The following is a 25,802-nucleotide window of genomic DNA, read 5'->3' as shown; positions in this document are numbered from 1 at the left end:
TTGATCGACTAGAAGGTCAGACTCTGAATCACAAAATCTGCTTAGCTCATCATCTACTTCTGAGCTCCTCTCATCCTTGCTGAACTCATCAATTTTAGTATATCTTCATATACAACTGAATGTGTCCCTTTGCTGCAACTTGGGTCAATTTCATAAGAGAACCTGCCCTCTTTTTGCTGCATTGATTGCTGTACCCGATCCTCTATACAGACCTGCTGCCTAGTCACATCATCAATAATCTCTACTTCCTCTTTAGCCACTTCAGCCTTCTCCACCCCTGATTCCATATCTAGATCTTTGGGAAGATTAGTCATATCCTTTAAGGGTAAATAAACCTAAGTATGCTCGCTGGAAGCCTTCACCTCTGGCTGATTTCTGTATTTTCTTCCAAATTTCTGGACTTTAGTATTTTCCTTGCTAGTTTTTCCAATGTTTTTTTAGACTTGGGTACTAACCTTTGATCTCTTATCTTCTAAGACAGGCCCAACGCCCTTTTGATAAAGCTTGGCCCGCTGTTCTCTTTCCTTATACCCATTTAGTGATCATAAGAGGCCCACTAGTAACAGGCCCAAAATTCCCTCTTCCAAGCCTAGAATTATATTTAGAAGCAAATTTAAAAATGCATCTGGGTAGGAAAGTTGGAAAATCTTTCATGATATCATGACATTCCCCATCTTTCCTTTCCGAATCCTTCCTTCCTTCCCCTCATCAGCACATCGTCGGTGACTTCTGTTAAGAATTGCTCTCTGGCTACCTCAAAACCCCCACTCTGCTCCTTCGTTAACATATTGTGGTCAATTATGTTCATGACACCACAGTCTAAACATCTAAATACAATCTCCTTGCCTTGTTCAGATGAAAGCTGCAATAGAGCTTCGAAGAAATCCCTCCAACCTTCACTATTCTTACTCTAAGGAACACAAACAAAGCTTCGTTTACTCCTGCAATCCCCTTTTCAACTCATAGAAATCTTCCTTTAGGATTGGATCGCAAATTGATTGAGATCCAGGATCCTTCACCTTGTAGTATAAGCCTTCTCAATAAAGCTCATCAACTCCTCAATTTCCTTCGCAAATCACCCCAATAACTTAGGGATCTAAATAAGTTCCTCTTTCTTTGGTAAAATGTGAGAGAACTTTCTCCCTGCAAACTCTGAAATTCTGAAGTCTGAAGGCCCGAGACAATTAGCACAAAATATTTTGTGATCGACCCAAATTGAGGGATGTCCTCCCCACCCAAACAACTTCTTACCTGATAAGCAGCTCGTCTCACCCATTCTGCAATACCACCTCCAATCAAACTAAGTTGTGAAGAAGCCAAAAACCACCCTCAGTGAACTTGAGACTAAGACTTGCAGCTAGGTAATCTACGAAAGCCAAGAATAATTTGCCTAGAAGGGAATTGAAGATCTACTAGGATGGTCTAAAGGGAGCCAAAAGGGTTTTCTAAAAAAAAGGATGGAAAAATAAAATAAAAAATGGGGCTCGATAGATCTTGTAGAGGGACACTCGACTGGTTGGATAATTGATCGACTATGATAAAGCCTAACAATCCTCTCTATCATTGATGGAACTGCGCGAACCCTAAAGCCAAGGATGACTTTCCGAATGCATCACAAGGGATGTAAGAGAAGATGATAGGTCTCGCTGATGGCTATAAGGTTCAAACTCTCTGATAGGTGTCGAATCTACAATTTGACTTGATTCCAGTACAAAGATAGTCGAGAAACTAAGATTCAGGACAGAAGATAAAGGAGAAGGATGCCTAGATTAGTTTCCTACTCTTGATGTCACAAAGGGTGTCGGTGTCGCGAAGGATGGTCCATCTCTAGCGCCATTGCACAACAACAATAGCTTTTTAGCCTAGAGTCTTACACACCATTTATCTGAGATCCGACTGCATTTTAGTGAAAAAAAACCTACCACAAAATCCACCGTAGCATTTGCATTTCGACAATCATTACTTTTTGGATATGTTGTTTCTTAGTTGTCCAATATTCTGATCCATAAAGCATGGCTAGTCTTATAGTCGTCTATAGAACTTTCCTTTTAACTTTAAGGGTATTCTACAATCACACAACACTATCAAAGCACTCCTTCATTTAGCCAGCTTGCTTTCTATGTATTACATCCTCTTCAATTTCTCCTTCGCTTACATAATAGATCCAAGTTACTGAAATCTACTAGGGATATTAATTTCTTGACCATCAAGTTTAATCTTTTCTCCAATATTCCTCCTACCATGGATGAAATTACATTTCATAATATTATGTCTTATTTGTACTTATCCTCAAACCTCTAGAATCTAAATCCTCTCTCCATAAGTCTAACTTAGATTCTACTCCACTCCTAATTTTGTCAATCAAAACAACATCTGCAAACAACATACACCATGGTATCTCATTTTGGATACTCCTAGTGAGTTCATTAATCACTAAATTGAAAATACATGGGCTCAAAGCAGATCCTTGATGCACACATATTGTGACTAGAAAATTTTTGGACTCTCCACTTGCAGTCCTAATGCTAGTCATTGCTCTATCACAGATACCCTTGATGACATCAGTACACCTACTGCATACTCCCATATTTTCTAATGCATATCCTTAATGCATACTCATCATTCACTAAGACCAAAAAATCAACATATGAAAGACATCCTCGAATCCATTTCCTCTATCTCACCCTTGACTCTTCTTCACTTTATTTTTGCTGCCACCCAAATGGACGTCTTTCAAACCAGATTAGGCAACCACAAGCCCATCTAGTACATGAGCTGTTATGCTTCTAATTCCTTCCAAATTATGCTCCCCAGACAACAAAAATAGGTGGACAGAATACCATCCTGAGTCTGCTCATTCACCTACGTCTCCTTGGTCGCTTTCTTTTGTTTTGGGTGGATATCTTATACTTATTTTTTACATTCTGTTTTCTTGGTGTAATATTCTCCTCTCTCTAATAAGTTTCTTGGTTTATCAGAAAAAGAAAGAAAGAAAGAAAAATAGGAACACCCTCTAAACAGTCAAGCTGAGATGGAGGCACATAAGAAGTATCACCCAATTAATTAGAAGATTTTGATACATACCCAAATTAATCGTGAAGACGTGAGCCTCATCAAAAAAGTAATCCTCAATCACAAACAAAACTACCATCCAACACACTCTCCTCATCAAAGCCATAGCCCTATTTTGTTTTATCCTTACTAAGATTTTCCTCACTAGTTCTCTTTCCTGAATCTTAACTTTGACCAATACAATAATTCCTAAATATAATATCTGACATCACTATTTCTTCTCAAAATGTACTTGCACATAGAACCACATTTTATCTATCAACACAAAATTTCTCTTTTCCAAACCATTCTGCCCCAGGACGCAACATCCGACAAGTATAAATTTTGGATGTTGCTGCCTTTCCCTCAACCAGAGCATCTCCCCACCCAAAAATAACAATCCGGCTTGGTATTATTTGATCCCAATATCTCAAACACCAACCTGATCATTAACCTGATCACTCAACCTTTCTGGCACCCGACTCAAACATTTGCAAGTCCTCCATCTTCCAGAGAAATTTCTCTGGATTCCTCATCAGCACAAGAAATAACCCTTCATCCTCCACTTGGCCCACTTGACAAAATCTCACAATAACCACTCGTACAGTTATCTCTTGCTGAAGAAGAAGCACCCAATGAGCCACAGACATTCACTCCTGCACATGTGCAATCTATTTAATGGAAAAACTAAAACAGCCCTTCACCTCCAAGCTCTTTGTCACATGGACCACTCTGCCACGTCTATCTATCTGTGAAGTGTGCTAGGCCTTAAAGCCAGCTTTCTGGACACCCTCTTTACCTTGGGATTCTCCCTTTTCAAACCAAAACTTCTCCAAATGAGAGGGCAGCCATGTTGCTTCTCTCTCATCTACTATGAAATTAAAAAACAACCACCATGGTTGCTAGAATCCCTCTCAAAAAAACATGAGGTGAGGATAAGCTAAACAAAAGGGAAGCATCCCCACTCAACTGATCCTCACAAAAAACAGACTTTCTTCCCACCACAAATGCAAAATCTGACCCAATGAACAAATTTAACAATTAATTTTCTAAGGACTTGCATCAGTAGTATTAATTACTGCCTTAGAATTCCATCCATTCTGTTGGATCACATACTTACCATGATCATCTTATGCCAAAGGAACTTGAGCCCCAGCATAAACCACCATAACCATTTAACCTCAAAGGCAATGTTCTTAGACAAAAGTTTCCCAAAACCAAACCACTCTGAAACATAAGCCAACTAACATTATCCCAACTAACCAAATGATACCTCTTACTCTCACCTGTCCCAAACCACAAAATATATCTCGTCAACTTCTCCAACCTACGATCAATTTGCATAGGGATTCTAAAGAGAGAAAAAATAAAGACAGATAAGGACAAAGAAGCCCAAAACAAAGTAAGACATTTAAAGGAAATATTTAAGTAAATATATTGCACAAAAATCAGAGCATCACAAGTCAAAATATATATAAAAATTAAATTAATAAAACTAAACAAACAACTTACTTGGGACAATGTTACAGATCTGACATGGAGCGCTAGAAGAGCTAACACCTAAATAAGACAATGATGCACCTCTTAACTCTTCAAAGCGACTAAGCCTGTCTTGAATTTTATCTTTCCCAACAAGTTCAACAGACACTCGTTTGTTGCTCGCTGAAAGGACATACATTTCATCTGCAACATGATATTCTTTATGTTCATCATATTAAGCAATATCTATACAACAGTTAGAGGGAAAATACCATAGCAATGCTGATAGGAAGAAAGTTAACAGAAGAAATTAGAGATCCAAAGAACTGGAAAGTTCATGCTATATTGAGAATAGGAGACAAACCTCTAACAGCAGGCTAGGCCTATTACCGAAGAAAATTACATCTTAAAGACATATACAGTTACACATGACTAAACTTCCTCAATAACGTTCAACTCTTTCTTTTTTTTTGGGGGGGGGGGGGGGGGAAAATTTAAAGTTGACCAGCTGACAAATTGATTACAGATTAACTGAAAAAGGAAGTATTCCTTTATTGACTAAATTGGGCCAGTTAGGTGAACAGGCCCAATGTTTAGGAAAGGCTGATTTGGGCTCCAGTTTAAATCTAAAGGGTGGCACTCCTCACATGGGCTTTCCGCGTAAGGTTGATTTTGGGTGGTAACCAGACCCATGATTCGGTAATCAGGGACTCAAGTACTGCCATGTTGGTTCCGGAAAATGGGCAGGCTCAAATTACTGTTCCTACACCTAAAAAATGAGTATAGGGAAGGGGGATGATACTCCATCTGGTAATGGAATTTTTATCCAGCCATCAATTATTGGAAATTAGAATTGTACAGATCAATAGTTGGAGGAATTCCAGGATGCTAGAAGTGTAGATCTGAACAGAGATTGTGGAGATAAAAGTGACTAATTCTGAAAATGCATTAGAAGGTGGTGTGGAAAAGAGCAAAATAGAAGAAGTGGGGTAAAGGGAAAAATGTGATGATTGTCGTCTTTATTCTAACTTTTTCTTTTGTAATAGTTACCACGGAGTGGGTCCTTCAAACATTCTCTATTAATATTGCTCGGCCGATAAATGGTTTTATACTAATAAACTTGAAGGCAATGAGGTTTATGCCCGTCCAAGGGCGGCTTGTTTGGATGCTGAAATGAAGATAATTGAAGAAAAAAGAGGAAATCAAAGTGAATCAATGACAAAATTACTCAGGACAGATTCCAAAGCATTTTTTATAGTAGTGATTTTGACTGGGGTGGGGGGTGGTTGTTTGATGAGATTCATGAACAGTACAGATATGTTTCTGATTCCCGCGATGAAATAAGGGATTTATCTTATGTCCATCCACCCCTGCTGGAAGGCTTGGAGGGAGTCAATGGGTTGGTGAATAAGTGTCAACGTAGGGATGGAATTTTGCCAACACCAGTAAAGGAGATTCCAAAGGAGGAGCTGGAAGCTCAAGTTCTTCTAGATAAAATGGATTTGAAATTGAGTGGTATTGGAAGAAATGAGGTGCGTTTGGATGGTGGCAAAAGTCGAAAGACGAAGGGTCAAAGGGGATTGGCAAACTCAAAAGAGTTTGGTAAATTATGATGGAAAGGGTTCAAAGAGGGAGTTTCTTGGTTAATTTTATTTAGTTTTATTTTGGGATCTTGTGCTTTTTTATTGTTTTTCTTTCTGTTTTTTTCATTTGGTGAGAGTTACTATATGATGGACTCCTTGTCCCCATTTGTACAAGAAGAAGAAGAAGAAGAAGAAGCAGAAGCAGAGGCAGAAGCAGAAGCAGAAGCAGAAGAAGAAGGAGAAGCAGAAGAAGAAGGAGAAGAAGAAGAAGAGGAGGAGCAGAAGCAGAAGCAGAAGCAGAAGCAGAAGCAGAAGAAGAAGCAGGAGAAGAAGCAGAAGAAGAAGGAGAAGAAGGAGAAGAAGAAGAAGAAGAAGAAGAAGAAGAAGCAGAAGCAGAAGAAGAAGAAGAAGAAGAAGAAGAAGAAGAAGAAGGCAGAGATGGAAAAGGCATCGTTTCTGCACTGAATTTACAATTAAGGCACAGCTTAAGAACAAGGATGTTTTGCAGCAAAGAAAATGAGTGATGTTGACCAGCTGACAAAGTGATTACAGCTAACAGGTAGATGGACAAAGGAATCATTCTGCACTGAATTTCACAATTAAGGCACAGCTAAAGAATGAGGATGTTTCAGCAGCAAAGAAAATGAGTGATGGTTGCAAGGCCTCAGATTAGATGATGAAGGCAGTGGACATTCTTGTCAAGTATTTTCTCAACTGTAGTGCTTTGGGAGACTCTAAAGCTTGAAGGACTTGATGGAATTGGAGAATGCTGAACTAAAATAAGATTACTCTGACTCTGATCTGGAGAACAGAGGAGAATGTGGATAGTTTGCTCAAGGTTGAAGGACTTCCCATTTATCAATTGAGGAACAGGATTATCAGGATGGTGATTCTCCTGTAAAGGATAATATTCATTGTCAGCTAATTTATGAGGAGATTATGGTTATTCCAAGTTCTACACGACATGATGGGGATCAGCATTCATTGCCCATGTCATTTTCCAATATTATGACACGTGGATGGCCTCTAGATGTCCACATTTCTTTTGTAGATGTTACGACACGTGGACAACCTCCAGAAGTCCACATTTCCTTCGCCGACATGTTAACACATGGAAGACCTCCGGTTGCCCCTTTCGTTCGTTGCTTCACAGGAACTTATGGAGTATCTAGAAGATGTTCCAGTGTGAGAAAGACCCCAGCAGAGATTCCAAAGCAAGTCCGAGAGCAAGACCCCATGTGGGCCCTACATAGTCTTGTGGGCTCCATACGGTTCCATATTGGGCCCCACGGCTGGGCCTCCCCTTTGACATAATTGCAGATTTTAAGTTGTAATAATTATTGAGTCAACTTGCTTGCATGTGCTTGTCCTTAGTAAGTTGTGCTTGGTATTTAATATGTCCTGTAAGTTGGAGTGTTGTAAGTTGTGTGAGTATTTATTATGTCTAGTAAGTTGGTGTCTTTATTATTTGTGTCTCCCATGCTTGTATGGGAATTGTTAGTTGTTTAATGTCTTTGTCCCCCCATGCTAGCTAAGCTTATTAATGCTTTGTCCTCCTATGCTAGCTATACATATATACCCCTTCATTGTAAGAACTATGTAGAGAGAAAAGTTTGAATATTGAATAGAATTCCTTTTGTTGAAGCTTGTTCAGCTTTGTCCAATCTTACGATTGTGTAGTGTGAGGCTACGTCCTTCTCTCCGGAGATCAAGTGGTGAGAGACCACTATCTATCCAGTGATTCCATCTCCATCACCTCCCTCTTACCCCCACACGGCCTCCACCCAAATACACCCACACGGCCAGCACCTTCCTAACCCCACACGGCCACCATCATCACTTCATTGCATTGCTGCGTTCATTATTGGTATTCACAAGCTTTCACAAAGGAACTATTGTGTGATCCAGCTGCGTGTTGAGCAACGTCTAGCATCCATTGAAACTCTTGGTAAATCAGTATCTGTTTGAACCTTTACTAAATCTTGTTAAAGCCCTATCTTCAATTTTTGAAATTTCATATTTGATAAGCCTTTGCATCCATAGACTTCAATATTTCATCTTGCTAGCTTGAAATCAATTGTGGAATATTGCGGTGCTAAACTTAGAATTTTATTCTTGAAATATGGAAATAAAATTCTTGCTGCATCTAACTTAATACCTTTGTGAAAGAACCAATTGGGACTAAATTTTGGACAGCATCATACACCCTTTCAAAATTTCCCAACATGTGAAATGTCCTCTAATTTATTGTGTTTATGTCTGTTAATCTAATTCTTAATTTAAAGTGTATTGAGTGTATGTGCTTGTGAGGGTTGAACCGTAGGACATAGGTCGACCATTCCCGTCTTACATCAGGACAGCACCATAGTTGTTAGAACCTTATGATTCGCAATTCAAATCTTACATATATTTTTTTATAACAAAATAAATTTCATTAATAGGGAAAGAATTTACAAGGAAGGAGAATAAGATATTTCCTGAAGAAAATCTGTTTCAAATCAGAAAAAACCAAAACAGCAAAAATCAAGCCAATCAGTTCCTCCAATTCCTATTTAAATCCTGGAAACTAGCTTCCCTAAGAATTCTAAAGCCGACACACCATAAAGAAGCCATATACTGAAGTTTTTCCTGCACCAATGACCAATTTACCTTCTTCCCAGAAAAAATTCATGCATTATGTTCCTGCCATAAACCCCATAAGAATGCAAACTTGCCACTCTTCCACAGAGCTGCCCTATCCTTTTTCCAAAGCCTGTGAATGATATGACTAACAAGTCTTCCACTAAATAGGGACAAACCCAACTCTCTTCCATAATTCCAAACAGTTTGCTCCATATCCTCCATGCAGAATCACAATGCAAAAAGAGATGAGTTGCTGTTTCGGATTCCTATGAAAGAGTATGCAGACATTTGGACAGAGAGCCTTCAAAGCTCTCCTAATCTGCAGCAAGTTATTGGCATTAATTTTGTTAAGCACAACCAACCAAATAAAAGTATTTTTTGGGGGATTTAACCTTCCAAATAATAGGATAGAGAGGAAACAATGAACTGGAGTAAGTCAAAATTTCACAGAATGATTCACAAGCAAACACCCCTGATTGATCCTGAGACCAAGGATGAGCATCCCTTCCCGAAGATAGATTGCAATTGTTCAATACAAACAACAAGGAAGACAACACCACCATCTCCATATCATTTGAGGAGCTACTCACATTGTCAACAAAAAAAGAGAACTCCCTTTGGCCCAAAGCACAATCTAAAAAGGCAAGGAAAATAAGTGGAAAAATAAGCATTCCCAAGCGTTGAGTCTTTCCAAAAACGAATCCAGGAGCCCCTCACCTCAAATTTAGAGCTACAGACCTCCACCCCGCTCACTAAATGGTCCCTACGACCCCCCACACCAGACCACAAAAAATCGCTCATAATTCTCTCAAGCTTACTAGCAATCCCACCAGAATCTTAAAAACAAACAAGAATTATAGCGGAATGCTAGAAAGGCCTGAATAAGCATAATTCTACCCCCAAGAGAGGAAAGGGCCCGCTTCCAACCATCTAATCTCTTCATCATCCTTTCAACTACTGTATTCCAAAAATACGCCACTCTAGGATCCCACTCCCCTCCCCCAAAGGAACCCCAAAGTAAGTCAAAGGCCAATCCAATATACCACACCCCACGTCAGCAGCTGAATCACTGGTTCTCTCGATGAGTACATTAAAGGATGCTAACCCACTCTTCCCTGTATTAATTTTGAGCCAAGAAACCCTCTCAAATACTTGAAGAATACCCAAAATTCTCCTAAATGAAGGGCTATGCTCATCAAAGAAAAAAATGGTATTGTCGTCAAATTAAAGATAAGAACCCACCACCCCCTCACTCCCCACATCTAACCCTTTAACCAACCTTCTATGAATTGCACACCAAATCCACAACTTACTAGAGAATCAAAAACTAACCAAATTGTTGCTGAAATTATTCGGTTCACCCTCTGCATGTAACAAATTGATCGATTCTCATGATTCTCAGCGTAACAATTGACCCAACTGAGTTAAAACCCCAAAATTAGGCCTTTTATTGCTTTTCTTACACAATTGCCCCCAATTCCGTCACTACGTCGGCTCTGTGCAGAAAAAGAGGAGAAAACAAAACTTTAGACCTTCTGTTGCCAATTCTAGTAAGCTAATCACATTTCACGGTAGTGTTGTGATGTAGGACGGGATGGATCGACCTATGTCCTACGGTTCAACCCTCACAAGCACATACATTCGAAACACTTTAAATTAAGAATTAGATTAACAAACATAAACACAATAAATCAAAGGACATTTCACATGTTGGGAAATTTTGAAAGGGTGTATGATTATGTCCAAAATTTAGTCCCAATTAGTTCTTTCACAAAGGTATTAAGTTAGATGCAGCAAGGATGTTATTTCAATATTTCAAGAATAAAATTCTAGGTTTAGCACAGAAATATTCCACAATTGATTTCAAGCTAGCAAGCTGAAATATTGAAGTCTATGGATGCAAAGGCTTATCAAATATGAAATTTCAGAAATTGAAGATAGGGCTTTAACAAGATTTAGTAAAGGTTCAAACAGATACTGATTTACCAAGAGTTTCAATGGATGCTAGACGTTGCCCAACACGCAGCTGGATCACACCGTAGGTCCTTGGATCAAGCTTCAAATTACCAAGACTAATGCAGCAGTGGAGTGGAGGATAGATAGCCGAGGGGTGTATGCTGTGATGTGGCCGTGTGGGTGTTGTTTGGGTAGTGGTCGAGTGAGTGAAGGAGGGAGGATATGGAGATGGAGTCGCTGAATAGATAGTGGTCACTCACCACCTGATCTCCAGAGAGAATGTGTAGCCTCACACTACACAATCGAAACGATTGGACAAAGCTAACAAGCTTCAACAAAGGAATTTCTTTTCAATATCAATATTCAAACTTAGCTTTTGTTCTTACAATGAAGTGATATATAGCTAGCATGGGGGGACAAAGACATTAAACAACTAACAATTCCCATACGAGCATGGGAGACAAATTATAAAGACACCAACTTACTTGACATAATAAATACTCACACAACTTACAACACTCCAACTTATAAGACATATTAAATACTAAACACAACTTACTAACACACAACTTACTAAGGACAAGCACATGCAAGCAAGTTGTCTTGCATGTTTAGAAATTAAATACAAAACAAAAGTCAACAGGAGGCCCAATTCCGTGTGGGGCCCAATGGAGTTGTGTGGAGCCCACATGACTGTGTGGGGCCCACATGGATCTTGAACTCGGACTTGCTTCGGCATCTCCACTCGGGTCTTTCACACACTGAAAAGTCTTCAAGCATCAACAAAATAATTATGAGCTGATGTGGACATTTGGGGGTCGTCCATGTGTCAGCATATCATCAAAGGAAATGTGGACATCTGGAGATCGTCCATGTGTCACAATGTCTGAAAATGACATAGGTAGGGCATGCTGATCCCCATCATGTTGAAATATAAAGGTTCATTTTTTTTTTCGTAGTTTGTTCAAATTTTTATTAGTTTTGTTAAGTTACATTTTTTTTTTTTGGTGTTGCTGCTTAACTAGAGAAAGCAGATGCAGGAAATATGATTTCTTTTATTTCTGATAAACACCAAAAGTTCAGTCTTTTAATCATTTTTTCTTGATTCCTTGAGTTAAACAACAAAAAGTTTAATTCTTCTATTTATTTTTCTTGACTGCTTCCCTAACTTTTTATAGTTTAGAGAAAGCACGCACACGAACTATGATTTCTTTATTGACAAAATTTGACTGTGTTTTACCATTTTGTTTGTTGTGTATCAGTATATGCATGTCATTTGGAATCAATTTTCAAATTTTGTATCGAATCTTATGATTTGATTGATTCTTGATTCTCAATTCCTCAAAGTGGAATTTCAATTCATGACTTGAATCTCGATTTGACAACTATGCAGAGCAATATTTCTTTTTTCCAGAAAGGGGGTGAATGAAAATTCTGCTGATGCTCAAGAGGTTAAGGTGTAAGAGGGAGATAAAGAACTGGCTAGGCTCTCGTGAACTGCTCCAATCAGTGTTTAGCTATTGTTTCTTTTCTTGATAACTCTTTTTTTGTGCAGTATTTTCTGATAATACTGCAAGCAAGAGGGGAAATTGAAGAGGATGTAATACATTAAGTTAAAGTAGGTTGGGTAAAATGGAGGAGTGCGTCAGCCATGTTGTATGATCGTGGAATACCCTTAATACTAAAAGGAAAGTTCTATAAGATGGCTACAAGGCCAGCCATGCTTTATGGTTGGGCAACTAAAAAACAACATGTACAAAAAGTAAAAGTTGTTGAAATGCGAATTTTAAGGTGAATGAGTAGTATAACATTAAAAGATAAATTAAGAAATGAGCATATATGCTATAAACTAGGCATAGCACCACTAAAAGACAAGATAAGGGAGGGGCAGATTAGGCATTTAAAACACAAGCCTAGTAGTCCATCTGTTAGTTATTGTTTGTGATATTAAAAGGGATAGGGTAGACCTTAAATAACCTCAAATGAGGTAGTGGGATTTAATGGCTCTTTAAGTTAGAGGAGGGAAATGCTCTTGATCGGGTGAATTGAAGGAAAAGAATTCATGTAGCCAACCTCAACTAGTGGGACTTAAGGTTTGTTGTTGTTGTTAGTTATTTTTTTATAGTCTTCCTTTCGGTTGGGGGCATGATCTTAAAAAAAAATTTCACGAAATTAGCAAAATTTCCATCAAAATTTCCGCTTTCCACCACCCTCAAAATCGAAGTGCCAATTGATTTCCGTCAAAAATTCAAAGAATTATCTGAAATTCATCATAATTTTGAATTTTTAGCAAAACTTGCAAAAAATTTAACTACAGAATGGCATTTCCTTGGAATTCAAATGTGAGAGATTTAAACACAAAGTGAAATCTCTCTCTTAATTTAAGTGGACGGTGTGTGTTTTCATTGTGGTAGCTGACGTGAAGTCAGATATATTCTGTTTCTAGTATAATGTTGTTTCTGTTCCTCTGTTCCAGAGGCTGCTATCAGTTGTACTCTGCTTGTGCTTTGCTGATGATGCTGTTTCGATGCTGTGTTCGTGATTGATTGCTTGCCATCTCGTATTGATTGCTGGTTGGTTTCAATTGGTGTTTGATGATTTATTTCTTGTTCTTGCCTACATTTGTTTCTAGCTACAGCTAGAGTGCCAACCATAATGCCTGCAGCTGCTGCCATGTAGTTTATTAAGTGACTGCAGTACTTTTCTTGGTCTCGTGGTTGAGTAATTCCTCCGGGAATACAGTAAGCTCAGTTCTGTAGTCATAGCTAGCCTTGAAGTTCTGGATTTTGGAAATTCTGAAGTGCTGTAAGTTCTGGATTTTTGAAGTCCTCAAGTGTTGTTTATTGCTAATGTGCTGCCTGACTTCTTCTCAAGTTCCTTCCTGTGATAATTCAACCATGATTACTACCTCTAACTGTGGTAGGGGAAGCTCTAGTGGATGAGGGCAAGGACAAAGACAAGGTTTGGACTGTGAACATGGCACTGATTGTGTATTAGGATAACGAGTTTGTCGCTGCAATTTTGGCATTTGCACACATTGTAGCAAGGGAAACCATACTGTTGGTCGCCATTGGATCCCCTTGGGAAACTGACTTGGCCCAACAAGTCTCTTGCAGAGGACAATTCTATTATTGACACTGCAAATGCATCCAGCCACATGTTGAGAGCATCATCTATTGTGCTAAAGAGGAGTATAATAATCCTGTTTGCATGGTTCAACAACTCCAAACTCAGTCTTTTACATCTATTGCAATTGTTAGGTAGTCATCCTCCTCACGTCAGGTCATAATCCTAGTGCCTCCTCCCATATGATAGGTAGTCCTAATTTACTTTAGTCCTTAAGCACAATAAGGTTACTCTTCAATTCAATTACAACAGTTTATGGTTCTAGCAATATTCTTTCAATTCCTTCTATTCCTCTTCCACTATGTTATATGTGCCTAATTTTCCTCGAACCTATTATCAGTTAGTCAATGAACTAAGCCTCATAACTGTTTTGTGATCTTCTGTCCTACTCATTGTGTTATTCGGGATCTGCACATGAAGAAGAGGACTGGTGGAGAGCTTGAGATGGATCACTTGTATGATTTTGATGGTGGTCGTGGTGGATTCAAATTCTTTTCATACAGCTTCCTCAATTTCTACCCATGGTATTTCTCTTGATCAATTGCACACTCGTTTAGGTCATCTAATCCTTCAAAACTACTACAACTTTTTCACATGTTCAAGGTTGTTTTTCATTTGGAGTGTTTTGTGTGTTTTGCGGAAGCATATTAGGACATCTTTTCTATCTAGGGTCACATCTCGCAATAAATCATTGTTTTCTCTTATTCATACATTTCGGGTATGTGTAAAGTCAAGAATTTGGCTGATCATCAATCTTTTGTGTCGTTTGTGGATGATTTTTCACAAATGACCTAGATCTATTTGTTAAAAGATAAGTCTAAATTTTTGCATGTATTTATTACCAACTTCGCTTGTGAGCACTTAATGTCCTAATCTTTTCACACACAGTTAGTCCCAAGCTCGGGTAAAAGAGGAGGGTTGTGTTAGATAGCTAACAATTAGCATAAAATTTGTCAAATCATTATGACATAACCCTTACCGAATATTTGCTGGGGCATCCCCTACGAGCGACGCGTTGCACTTGCACCACTTGGGTGTAGCAAAAAGTAGGCGAGGGTGGGCTAGGTAGTCACCCCAAAGCGATGCACCATGTCGGCACCCGGGTACGGTGTCAAATATGTGAGGATTTATACATCATTCTGGACATGGGTAGGTAAAGAAGTTAGTTTAGGAGACCAGGATTAGGTTAGCAACTTGGAATATAGGGGTACTTAGGGAAAAAAGCATGAAAATTGTGGGCACAATGATTAGAAGAAAAATTAATATAATCTGCCTTCAAGAAACTAAGTGGGTTGGAGAGAAAGCTAGAGAAATTGATAAATCGGGATTTAAACTTTCGTACATTGGAAAAGAAAAATATCAGAATGGGATAGGAATTATTGTGGACAAAAACATAAAAGAGAGTGTTGTAGATGTAAATAGAGTAGGGGATAGAATTATAAAAATCAAGATGGTCTTAAGCCAAGAGATAATAAATATCATTAGTGCTTATGCTCCTCAAGTTGGTTTAGTAGAAAATCTTAAGAGATAATTTTGGGAAGATATGGATGGTATTATACAAGGCATATCAAGGACTAATAAAATATTCATAGGAGGAGATCTAAATGGATACATTGGAAGGGATAATAAAGGTTATGAGAGGATACATGAAGGATATAGATCTGGAGACAAAAATGAGTCTGGGGAGATAATCGTAGACTTTACTATGTCATATGATTTTATTACAATGAATACCTACTTTAAGAAGAGAGAAGAACACTTAAAAACCTTTAAAAGTGGAAAAAATAAAAGTCAAATAGATTTTTTCTTAACTAGGAGGGCAGATCGTTTATCATGCAAGGATCGTAAAGTTATTCTTGGTGAAAGCTTAAGCACACAACATAGTCTTAGTGTTAGATATATGTATAAAAAAATGGAAGAGAAAGGATCATATAAACCAATGTAAGAGAACAAGGTGGTGGAACCTAAAGGGAGAAAATATAATAAAATTTAAAGATAAAATAATCAAAGATGGTGATTGGACTACAGATGATGGGATAGATATAAATACTCTTTGGAGTAGGATAGCTAGCGCTATTAAAAAGATAGCAAAAGAGAGTTTAAGTGAATCAAGGGTAAGATTCTCGAATAGCAAAGAAAGCTAGTGGTGGGATAAAGATGTCCAAAAAATCGTAAAGACAAAAAAGAATGTGGTATAAAAAGTAGCAAAAATGTAAAAACATGGATGACTTTGAAAAGTATAAAGACACGAGAAAAGATGCAAAAAGGGCCATTAGTGAAGCTAAACATAGATCATTTAATAATTTGTATGATAGATTAGATACAAAAGAAGGGGAAAGAGATGTATTTAAACTTGCTAGAGCTAGAGAAAGAAAGAGTAAAGAATTAGGTGATGTAAAATGTATAAAAAGTGAGGATAATATTGTCTTGGTTAAGGAAGAAGACATAAAAGAAAGATGGTGAAGTAACTTTAGTAAGATGTTTAATGAAAATCAAATAGAAGGCTTAAACTTAGAATTGACAAATGAGGAAAAGATTAAAAAATGTGAGATTTATTTGCAAAATTAGAGTTAATGAAGTTAAGTTTGCACTAAAAAAATATGAAAAATGGAAAAGCTATAGGACCAGATAACATTCCAATTGAAGTTTGGAAATGCTTAAGTGATAACATAATTATATGGTTAACTAATTTATTTAAACAATTATAAAAACTAATTAATACCTATATACAAAATAAAGGAGATATTTACAATTGTAATAACACTCGGGGAATTAAATTTATGATTCATACGATGAAACTGTGGAAAAGGATAGTTGTACAAAGATTAAGGCTAGAAATGAAGGTGTCAGAAAATCAATTTGATTTTATGCCTGGGAGATCTACTACAAAAGCTATATAGTTGTTAAGAAGATTAATGGAAAAATTTAGGGAAAAGAAGAGGGACTTGCATATGATATTTATTGACTTAGAAAAAGCATATGATAGGATACCTAGGTAAATTCTATGATGGGCTTTAAAAAAAAAAAGGTGTTTGTAGTAGGTATCTTGATGTCATTAAGGATGTGTACGATGGAGTAATGACTAGTGCAAAGACTATAGATGGAGGACTAGAAAATTTCCAACCACCATAGGCGTACATCAAGGATCTGCTTTGAGCCCTTATCTTTTTGCTTTAGTGATGGATCAACTGAATAAGAATATCCAAAATGAGGGTCCATGGTATATGTTGTTTGCATATGATATTGTATTGATTGATAAAACTAAGGGCGGAGTAGAGGCTAAGTTAGAATTATGGAGCGAAACTTTGGAATCTAGAGGCTTTCGGATAAGTAAAATAAGACCGAATATATGAAATGTAATTTCAATAATAGTAGGAGGAATATTGGAGATAAAGTTAAACTTGATGATGAAGAAATAAATAGCACTTGTAGATTTCGATACCTTGCATATATTGTGCAAGATGAAGGAGAAACTGAAGAGGATATAATGCATAAAGTGAAAGCAAGTTGGGTAAAATGGAGAAGTGCTTCAAGTGTGCTTTTTGATAGTAGAATACCCTTAAAATTAAAAGATAAGTATTATAGGACGGCTATAAGACCAGCTATGCTATATGGATCAGAATGTTCAGCCACGAAGAAACAGAATATCCAAAAAGTAAAAATTGTCGAGATGAGAATACTTAAAATGGATGAGTGGTATAACACCGAAAGATAAATTAAGAAATGAACATATTCGCAGTAAGTTAGGTGTAACTCCTATAAAAGATAACATAAGGGAGAGATGACTCGAATGGTTTGGGCACTTGCAACGTAGGCCACATAGTGCACCAGTGAGGAAAAGAGAGTTAGTTACTGTAATGGGCAGGAGAAGGGGTAGGGATGGACATAAAATAATTTAGAATATGATAGTGAGTAAGGGTTTAATAGCCCTAAATTTGTCAAAACAAATGGTCCATGATCGCAAAAATTGGCGAAAAGGATTCATATAGTTGAGCCCACCTAGTGGGACTTAAGGCTTGAGAATTCATATAGTTGTTGTTGTTGTCGTCGTTAAATAAAAACTGAAATTTCTATCGACATTCAAATTTTTAATACACTTGAATTTGTTCAAATAAGCTTCGGCCTTTTTTTCTTGGCCAAAGGGATTATTCATTATCCCTACCCCTCAACAGATGGAGTAGCAAACCAAAATATATATATAGGCATTTGCCTCACATAGCACGGTCTCTACTCCTTCGTATGCATGTTCTGAAAGCCTTTTGGACTGCTGCTCTTATTACAACCTATTTTCGAATCAACAAGATGCCCTCAATGTCCTAGGTAGACAAATTCCCTTCTCCATTGTGTACCCAGAAACATCCATGTTCTCTATTCTACTTCGTGTCTTGGGGTGCACATGTTTTGTTCATTTTCCACATACTGGTCAAGACAAGTTCTCTCCTTATGCTATGAAATGGGTGCTGATGTGTTTGTTAGGCACTTGAGAAATCGAAAAGGATATAGATGTTATGATCCCCACACTTGTAGGAAATATGTTAGTGTCAGTATCACCTCTTTTTTTTAGGGGGACTTTATATCTCTAGTGTAGGGTCCTCCTTGGATGAATGTATCTTGATGTTAGTGCCAGTATCACCTCTATTTTTAAGGGAGATCTTATTTCTCTAGTGTAGGGTCCTCTTGTCCCCTTATCAATCTCAAGAGATCTTCTACTTCCCTTTCAAATCCATCAATTACTGAAGAAAAACAATTGAGAGTTCATGAACAATGAAAAGCGCGCAAAACATCACTACCATCATGCAACCATTTCTTTTGTCCATCATTATTTTGACTTCTGGTATTGAATATCCCAATCTATCTTGGATTTGCCATTGCACACTGAAAAGATACTCAAACATGCACTCAGAAGTCCTTAGTTGCTAACCTTATTGTTCATTATGTTTTAGTTCGTCACCTTCCTAACCCTATGCATTCTTGGCCTTAGTTATTCCTTTATCCATCCCTTCCTTGCATGTTGGAAGTGCTTCCTAACCCTGGAGGGGAAGCATGCAATGGATGTAGAAATGGATACCTTGACCACTCGAAGGACATGGGACTTGGTCTTGCCAAGAGGTACACCCAAACATATGGTATAGATTATTTTGGGACCTTATCTCTTGTTGCTCAACTAAATATTGTTTGTGCATTGATCTCATGGCAGTTAATCTTGATTGGCCCTTGTAACAAGTGGATGTGAAGAATGCCTTCTCATATGGATATTTGCATGAAGATTTGCATGAAGAGGTATAGATGGAGCAAACTCTTGGCTATGTTGCTCAAAGGCAGGATGGTAAAGTATGTAGGTTTCATAAAGCCATTTACAGTCATAAGTATTCTCCTCGAGCTTGGTTTGACGAATTTAGTGTTGTGGTCTTTGCGTTTAGCTTTATCCAATGCCACTCTAATCATTTGATTTTTTTTCTATAAAAAGGAGACAAGTGTGGATCTTCTAGTAGTTTATGGTGATGATGTCATAATCACTGGCAGTGACCTAAGAAAGCAAATGTTATGCAGTGCCTTCAAGAAAAATTTCAAATCAAAGACTTGGGTACTCTATGTTACCTTCTTGGCAATGGCTTTTTACATAGGAAAGGGTTGAGTACTTCTCTATGAAAATATATGTTGGACTTGCTAAATGAAACTGATTTGTTGGGAGCTAAGGCAGTTGATACTCCAACAGACACCAACATGAAGACAAATGTCAATATATGCAGTTGGTTGGCAAGTTGATCTACTTGACTATCACTAAACCTAACATATCTTTTACAGTATAGATGATGAGTTAATTTTTTAAAAATCCCAAACAACCACACTGGGATTCTATTTGTAGGATCTGCAGTATCTCAGAGCTCCCCCTTTAGAGGTTTGATATATATATATATATATATGTAATAGAAACTGTGAGATCGTTGGACAATTTTATGCAAATTGGGCCAAATCTATCGATATCAAAGGTCTATTACTAGATACTATACATTCATGAGAGGTTATCTTGTTACCTAATGCAGCAAGAAACAAACTACTATAGCAAGATCTAGTGTTGATGTGTGAGCTTATGTGGCAAAAGCCTCTAATGTCACAGATGGGGTTCTTGGTAATGAAGCCAATAGATATGATTAGTGATAATCAAACCACCATTTATATTGCTAGCAATCCAGTGTTTCCTGAGAAGACAAAGCATGTTGAAATTAACGTTCGTTTTGTTAGGGATGATATGATGAAGAAGGTAGAAAGGACTCCCTTTTTGAAATCTATGGATCAGGCAAAGTTTTTTCGCAAAGCCTTAACTAAGATCACCTTGTATAATGGTTGTAACAACTTGGGGTTAGGTGGTAGTTATACACCTATAGCTTGGGGGGAGTGCTAGAAGAGAGTATGTCATTTTAGTAGTCAGGTTGTGTTAATGGGGGTATTTTTGTCCTTAAGACTTAATTACTATTACTAATAAGTAATAATATATAGGAAAGCATACCTAGAGTTGGACATAAGATACAGGAAACTACCACCTAGTTTCCTCTTTTTATCTTCTTCTGTTCTTTTCTTCTCTCCTCCATCTCAAACTTTACAACATAACCCAATCATAAGCCTTTCCAAAAGACAATTTTAGAATGATCCCCTTCTCCTCCAGCTGACTAACTTTCTCCACTAGCTCATTCCCTACCAAGATGGCAACCACAACCTATCTACCCCTAACAAAAGCACTTTGGGCCTCAGAAATAGTGTCCCATAACACAACTCAACCTATCAACAAGAACCTTTGTGATCATCTTATATACACTAGTTACTAAGTTAATAGGTCATAAAATCAGCAACTTTCATAGACCAACCCCTCTCAAGCAGCAATTAGATGAAAGTCGAATTAATGTCTTTGCCCACAATCCCATGAAAGTAAAACTCATCAAAACCTTCATCAAATCAACCCTAACTACATCGAGGCGAAAAATAAAAATAAAATAAAATAATATAAAGCCATATTAAAACCATTTGAGCCCGGACCCTTATCCCTTTTCATCCCAAACACAACAACTGACACTTATTCTCCTCAAAAGGCCTTTCCAACCAACTCACCCAGTCACTAGAAATAGCACCCCACTCCAACCACTCAATCATAGGCCTACCCTCATTCTCCTCAAAAAAAAAAAATAAAAATCAATAATCTCATTAGTAATCAAACAAGGATCAAAAGTAACTACCCCCTCCTCCCATCTCTAATTTCCCAATCAAATTTCTTCTCATCTTGCCATTTGCCAACCTATGAAAGATTTTCTTTTTGCAATCACCCTCTCAAAAGCTTTAATCTTAGTCTTTTGCCTCCAACTCCTCACTTCCCTAAAGATCTCCTCTAAACTCATTTTTCAAGGACACCTACCTCAAAATCCTCTTGGCTTCCCTCTTCCCCTTTTCTATCAAAATTATCAATGTCACCTAAATGCTAGCCTTCTTTGTCATATATTCCTATTATCTCCAAAGACTTAAGCATTCCACTTCTTCAAAACATCTTCTAAACATTTGAGCTTCTTCATAAAGTTAAAGCCCTCCCACACATGGTCTTAAATATCCACGATATTGTCTAAATTTATATCGAAACTTTCACTCCCCATCACCCTTGAAATATAAATGGCAATCAATTTCCAATGGAAAAAATTCATAACAAAATTTCCATTTTCCACAAATCACCCGAAAATTATTGAAATCTCCAAACTTCAGCAAAATATGTTGAAAACTTAACCATAGAATGAAATTTCATTGAAATTCAAATTTGAGATTCAAAACCCAAATTGAAACTTCTCTTTTAATTTATTTTCTTTTTTTTCTTTACTAAAACAAATATTATAACAATAAGAATGTGAATAGCTCTCAGACTTTTGATAGCTACAACATATCGTTTGACTACTTACGCCAAAATTATCTATAATTATATTATAAATAATATTTAACTGCCAAAATTATCTATAATTATATTATAAATAATATTTAACTAACTTATGAATTTCATCTATATTAATGAATGTTCTTTTGATAACTTATGAATGTTTCATCTATATTTCGTTGCACTCTATACACCACATAAGTATCCTTGATGTATTTAATTTATGATATTTTAGTTCTAAATCTTGCATTATCATGTCCATTATAGTTTCTAAAGCTTCATAAAAGAATTACATGTTGTATTGCTAATTTCCATCATTTTTTATAAAATAGACATTGACATGTAAATTTTGGTCACAATTTACATGCTTTTGAAGCCTCAAAACTTTAGTTGAAATCAAAATTTAAGACCTTGCACCCAGCCTCTCTCCAAAATCTCGCTCCAAGTATTCTTAAACAATGAATAAAAAGATTTATAATCAAGTGACATGTTTGCAAACCGAGGAGATGGACCCCACTTTACCTTGCTAAACTCTTAACAAAATAGGGAATGATTAAACACTAGTCTAGACAAAACAACTTGAGAAATACTAGGAAATTCATCCTCCCACTCACCACATAACAAAAACCTGTCTAGATGATTAGCAAATGCTCTCTCTCCACCCACTAACAAAGGAAAAACAGCATTGCTCAGAACAAGATCCCTCAACCCACACTCCCTAATAAACCTATCAAAGCTCCACATACTCAAGATAACCATTTACAAAAACCCACCCAACCCCCTCCCTCTTACACTCCCTATAACTCCCAACTCACAAGATGATATTTCATCCAATCCACTCCTGACCAAGAAAGACCCCACATAATCCTCTCAAAAATAACCACAAACCCCAGACCAGAATCTTAGAAAAAGATAAAAAAAAAAAAAAAACAAAGAATTATCAACAAAAGAAGCCTAAATTAAATTAACACAGACCCACCCCACAACACCACCCAGCGACCCCCAGGAATAAAAAGCACCTTTCCCCTCATTAACACATTTAAAAACCTTAGCAACCGCATGAACCCAAAATCAATCATAAAGAAAGGATTACCATGTAAAGGAACTCCTAAATAAGACATAGATCATTCTAACATCCCACAACCTACAAGCATAGAAAAACTAGAAGTCACCTTCGGGCTCAAAATAAAATTACTTAAACGAAATATATTTGCATAGAGTACATCTTATGTATAATATACAATAATATTATATAATTATAATTTCTATTTGTATATCATCACAATATAATTTAATATACTAAATTATGAGTATATTGTTGAACCTCTTAAAAGATACCATGAGCAACTCCCAACTACTTCTCGAAAAATCTTTTATTCAACAGGTTTTTAATAAGAACTAACAGTTATATTACTTTTCATATAATAAACCAAACACTAAATATTTATGCAAGTACTTGTAAGTGCTAAGTAATTTACTTACTTATAAGTGGTACCAAACAAAGACATAATCCACAATATAAATTATCAAAAATAACCACAACCCTAGACCAGAATCTTAGAAAAAGAAAAAGAAAAAAAAAAACAAAGAATTATCAACAAAAGAAGCCTAAATTAAATTAATACAGACCCGCCCCCCAATACCACCCAGCAACCCCCAGGAATAAAAAGCACCTTTCCCCTCATTAACACATTTAAAAACCTTAGCAACCGCAAGAAACCAAAATCAATCATAAAGAAAGGATTACCATGTAAAGAAACTCCTAAATAAGACATAGATCATTCTAACATCCCACAACCTACAAGCATAGAAAAACTAGAAGTCACCTTTGGGCTCAAAATAAAATTACTTAAATGAAATATATTTGCATAGAGTACATCTTATGTATAATATACAATAATATTTTATAATTATAATTGCTATTTGTATATCATCATAATATAATTTAATATACTAAATTATGAGTATATTGTTGAACCTCTTAAAAGACACCATGAGCAACTCCCAACTACTTCTCAAAAAATCTTTTATTCAACGGGTTTTTAAGAAGCACTTACAGTTGTATTACTTTTCATATAATAAACCAAACACTAAATATTTATGCAAGTACTTGTAAGTGCTAAGTAATTTACGTACTTATAAGTGGTACCAAAAAAAGACATAATCCACAATATAAATTAACTTACTAACCCTAACACAAGCATGTTCACTGACAAGCAAAACCAGATTACCACCACACTCCATAACGCCTTCCATTGGTCAAAGTAAAAATTGGCAATAGAGAGAGTTCATTTTTGCAAGGATCTATGGGGAGATTCTTTTCTCCTACTTTCCCTAGTTTCTATCTTTCCAGCCATAATTATGCATCCATCTTTAGGTTCTTCATCTCCAATGGGACTACTATTTCTAGGAATATCCCATTTGGGAGAAATATTATGAATGAGAGAGAAGCAAATGATCTTATCAATCTTCTATGAATGCTAAATCTTCTTGATTATCTTCAATAGTCCTAGAAAAAGATAGAAGAGTGTTTAAGTCTAAATTCTAATGCTTCTAGGGTTTTTCTTGCAAATCTTGTCATGCCCATTTGATTGATGATCCGAATGTTGTTTCTTTTTCTTTGATTGTAATTGTTTGGAAAGCAAATGTCTCTTTCAAAGTCAAGGTTTTTACTTGATCAGTAATAATTGATAGAATTTGATAATAATGATTTATTCATGGCAGAAGACTTAAAAAAGTTTTGCCTCCAAAAATGTGTATTCATTGATACCAGAATGATGAGACTAATACTCATATCTTTCTACATTGCCCATTACCCCCGTGTCTTTGGAAGATCCTGTTTTTAAGTGTCTTCTTTGAAAGGTGGACTTCATAAATTCAAAGCCTCTAGGGGGATAACAGGGCACAAGAAAACCTCATGTTCTTCTGGAGAATCTAGGTTTTAGATTAGTGAGACAAGGGAACCAAATGAAAAAACTGAAAAAGGAAAAAAAAAAAAAAAACACTTCTCTACTTGTCTGCTAGTTCCTTTTTGTTTTATTATTTGTTTCCTACAGTTCCATTACTCAGATCTACATCACCATTCTAGCTGCAAACCGACAACATATGAATCTATAAATGAATGAGATCGATTGATTGTAAAATAATAAAGTAAATATAACTAAAGGCTCCTAGTATACAAAAAAGGAAAGGGCGTCCCAGGCCACAAGGCTTTAAGAGGGTAGGGGGAACTTCGTCACAGTGTACACAGCCTAATGCAGAAAGGCTACTACTATCTACTACTAAAATAATTGGGTTACCTCATTTGAATGTTACAGTTATTTTAGTCTGATATTTTGAATTCCTAAAATGCCTTTTAGCTGTTTTCATCTGCTCCACAAAACAAAATGACATAATAACAAAAATAATAATACAATTATTTTGAAAAAAGTTTTAAAAAATATAAGTGTTTCGAAGCCCAACACTGTGAAGCCAGTGACTATTAAGGATCACCTAGATAAATCATTGTTAACCTGTACCTTCCTCTTCTTTTGTCGACTCTACCCTGTATCTGAGCACGAGAGCGTCCAGCAAAGAAATCCCAGCCGTCAAATTCTGTGGCCGGACGAACGACCCAGATTTCTCTGATTTAGCCTGGAAGTATCGGACCCCATTGACTGACCCATCGTGCTTGGCTTCTCCATTGTCCCAATCGACACCCACCCAGGTGCCTGAATGGCCTTCCACGGGTCCCACGTACTGCACAGTCCCTCTTCTCCGAGGATCGCCGGCGGAGTGGACTCGCTGACCGGGTCTGAACTCGGGCATTGCACGAGGTGAGCCGGGCTGGTCGGAGGACGGTGTAGAGAGAGAAGATTCTGAGGAGAGATTTTGCATACTTTCTAAGTTCTGAGAAAAATGGTGAAGAAAAGAGGGCGGCAGTAGGAAATCAGCGGAGAGACTATCAGAGACGGATCGAGTCGGCTTCGCTTCGGATGTGAGTTCCAAAAAAAGGCCTGAGTGAAAGATGCTACTGTACAGCTTTTAGAAGCAGCAGCACCGTGGAGGGAGCAGAGAGAGCACAGCATTTCTGGTACCCA

At 37.0% G+C, this 25,802-nt stretch overlaps 1 protein-coding gene across 2 annotated transcripts in view; it reads right to left on the bottom strand.

Annotated features, from left to right (window-relative positions):
* LOC131162389 (tubulin-folding cofactor E) overlaps positions 1–25,802 on the bottom strand; it is a 75,432-nt gene extending 49,630 nt beyond the window's left edge. The window contains exons 1-2 of one of the 2 annotated variants that reach the window (XM_058118823.1): positions 25,242–25,802; positions 4,564–4,734 (exon numbers count right to left, since the gene is read on the bottom strand). In XM_058118823.1, the coding sequence (XP_057974806.1) occupies positions 4,564–4,734; positions 25,242–25,599 (529 nt within the window). In that variant the 5' untranslated portion in view covers positions 25,600–25,802. The remainder of the gene's footprint in view (positions 1–4,563; positions 4,735–25,241) is intronic. The other variant, XM_058118824.1, reaches the window with a different exon arrangement.

Source organism: Malania oleifera, chromosome 8, assembly GCF_029873635.1.
Source record: "Malania oleifera isolate guangnan ecotype guangnan chromosome 8, ASM2987363v1, whole genome shotgun sequence".
Lineage (NCBI taxonomy): Eukaryota > Viridiplantae > Streptophyta > Magnoliopsida > Santalales > Ximeniaceae > Malania > Malania oleifera.
The sequence above is the reverse complement of the archived record's forward strand: the minus strand, read 5'-3'. Positions and strand labels throughout refer to the sequence as shown.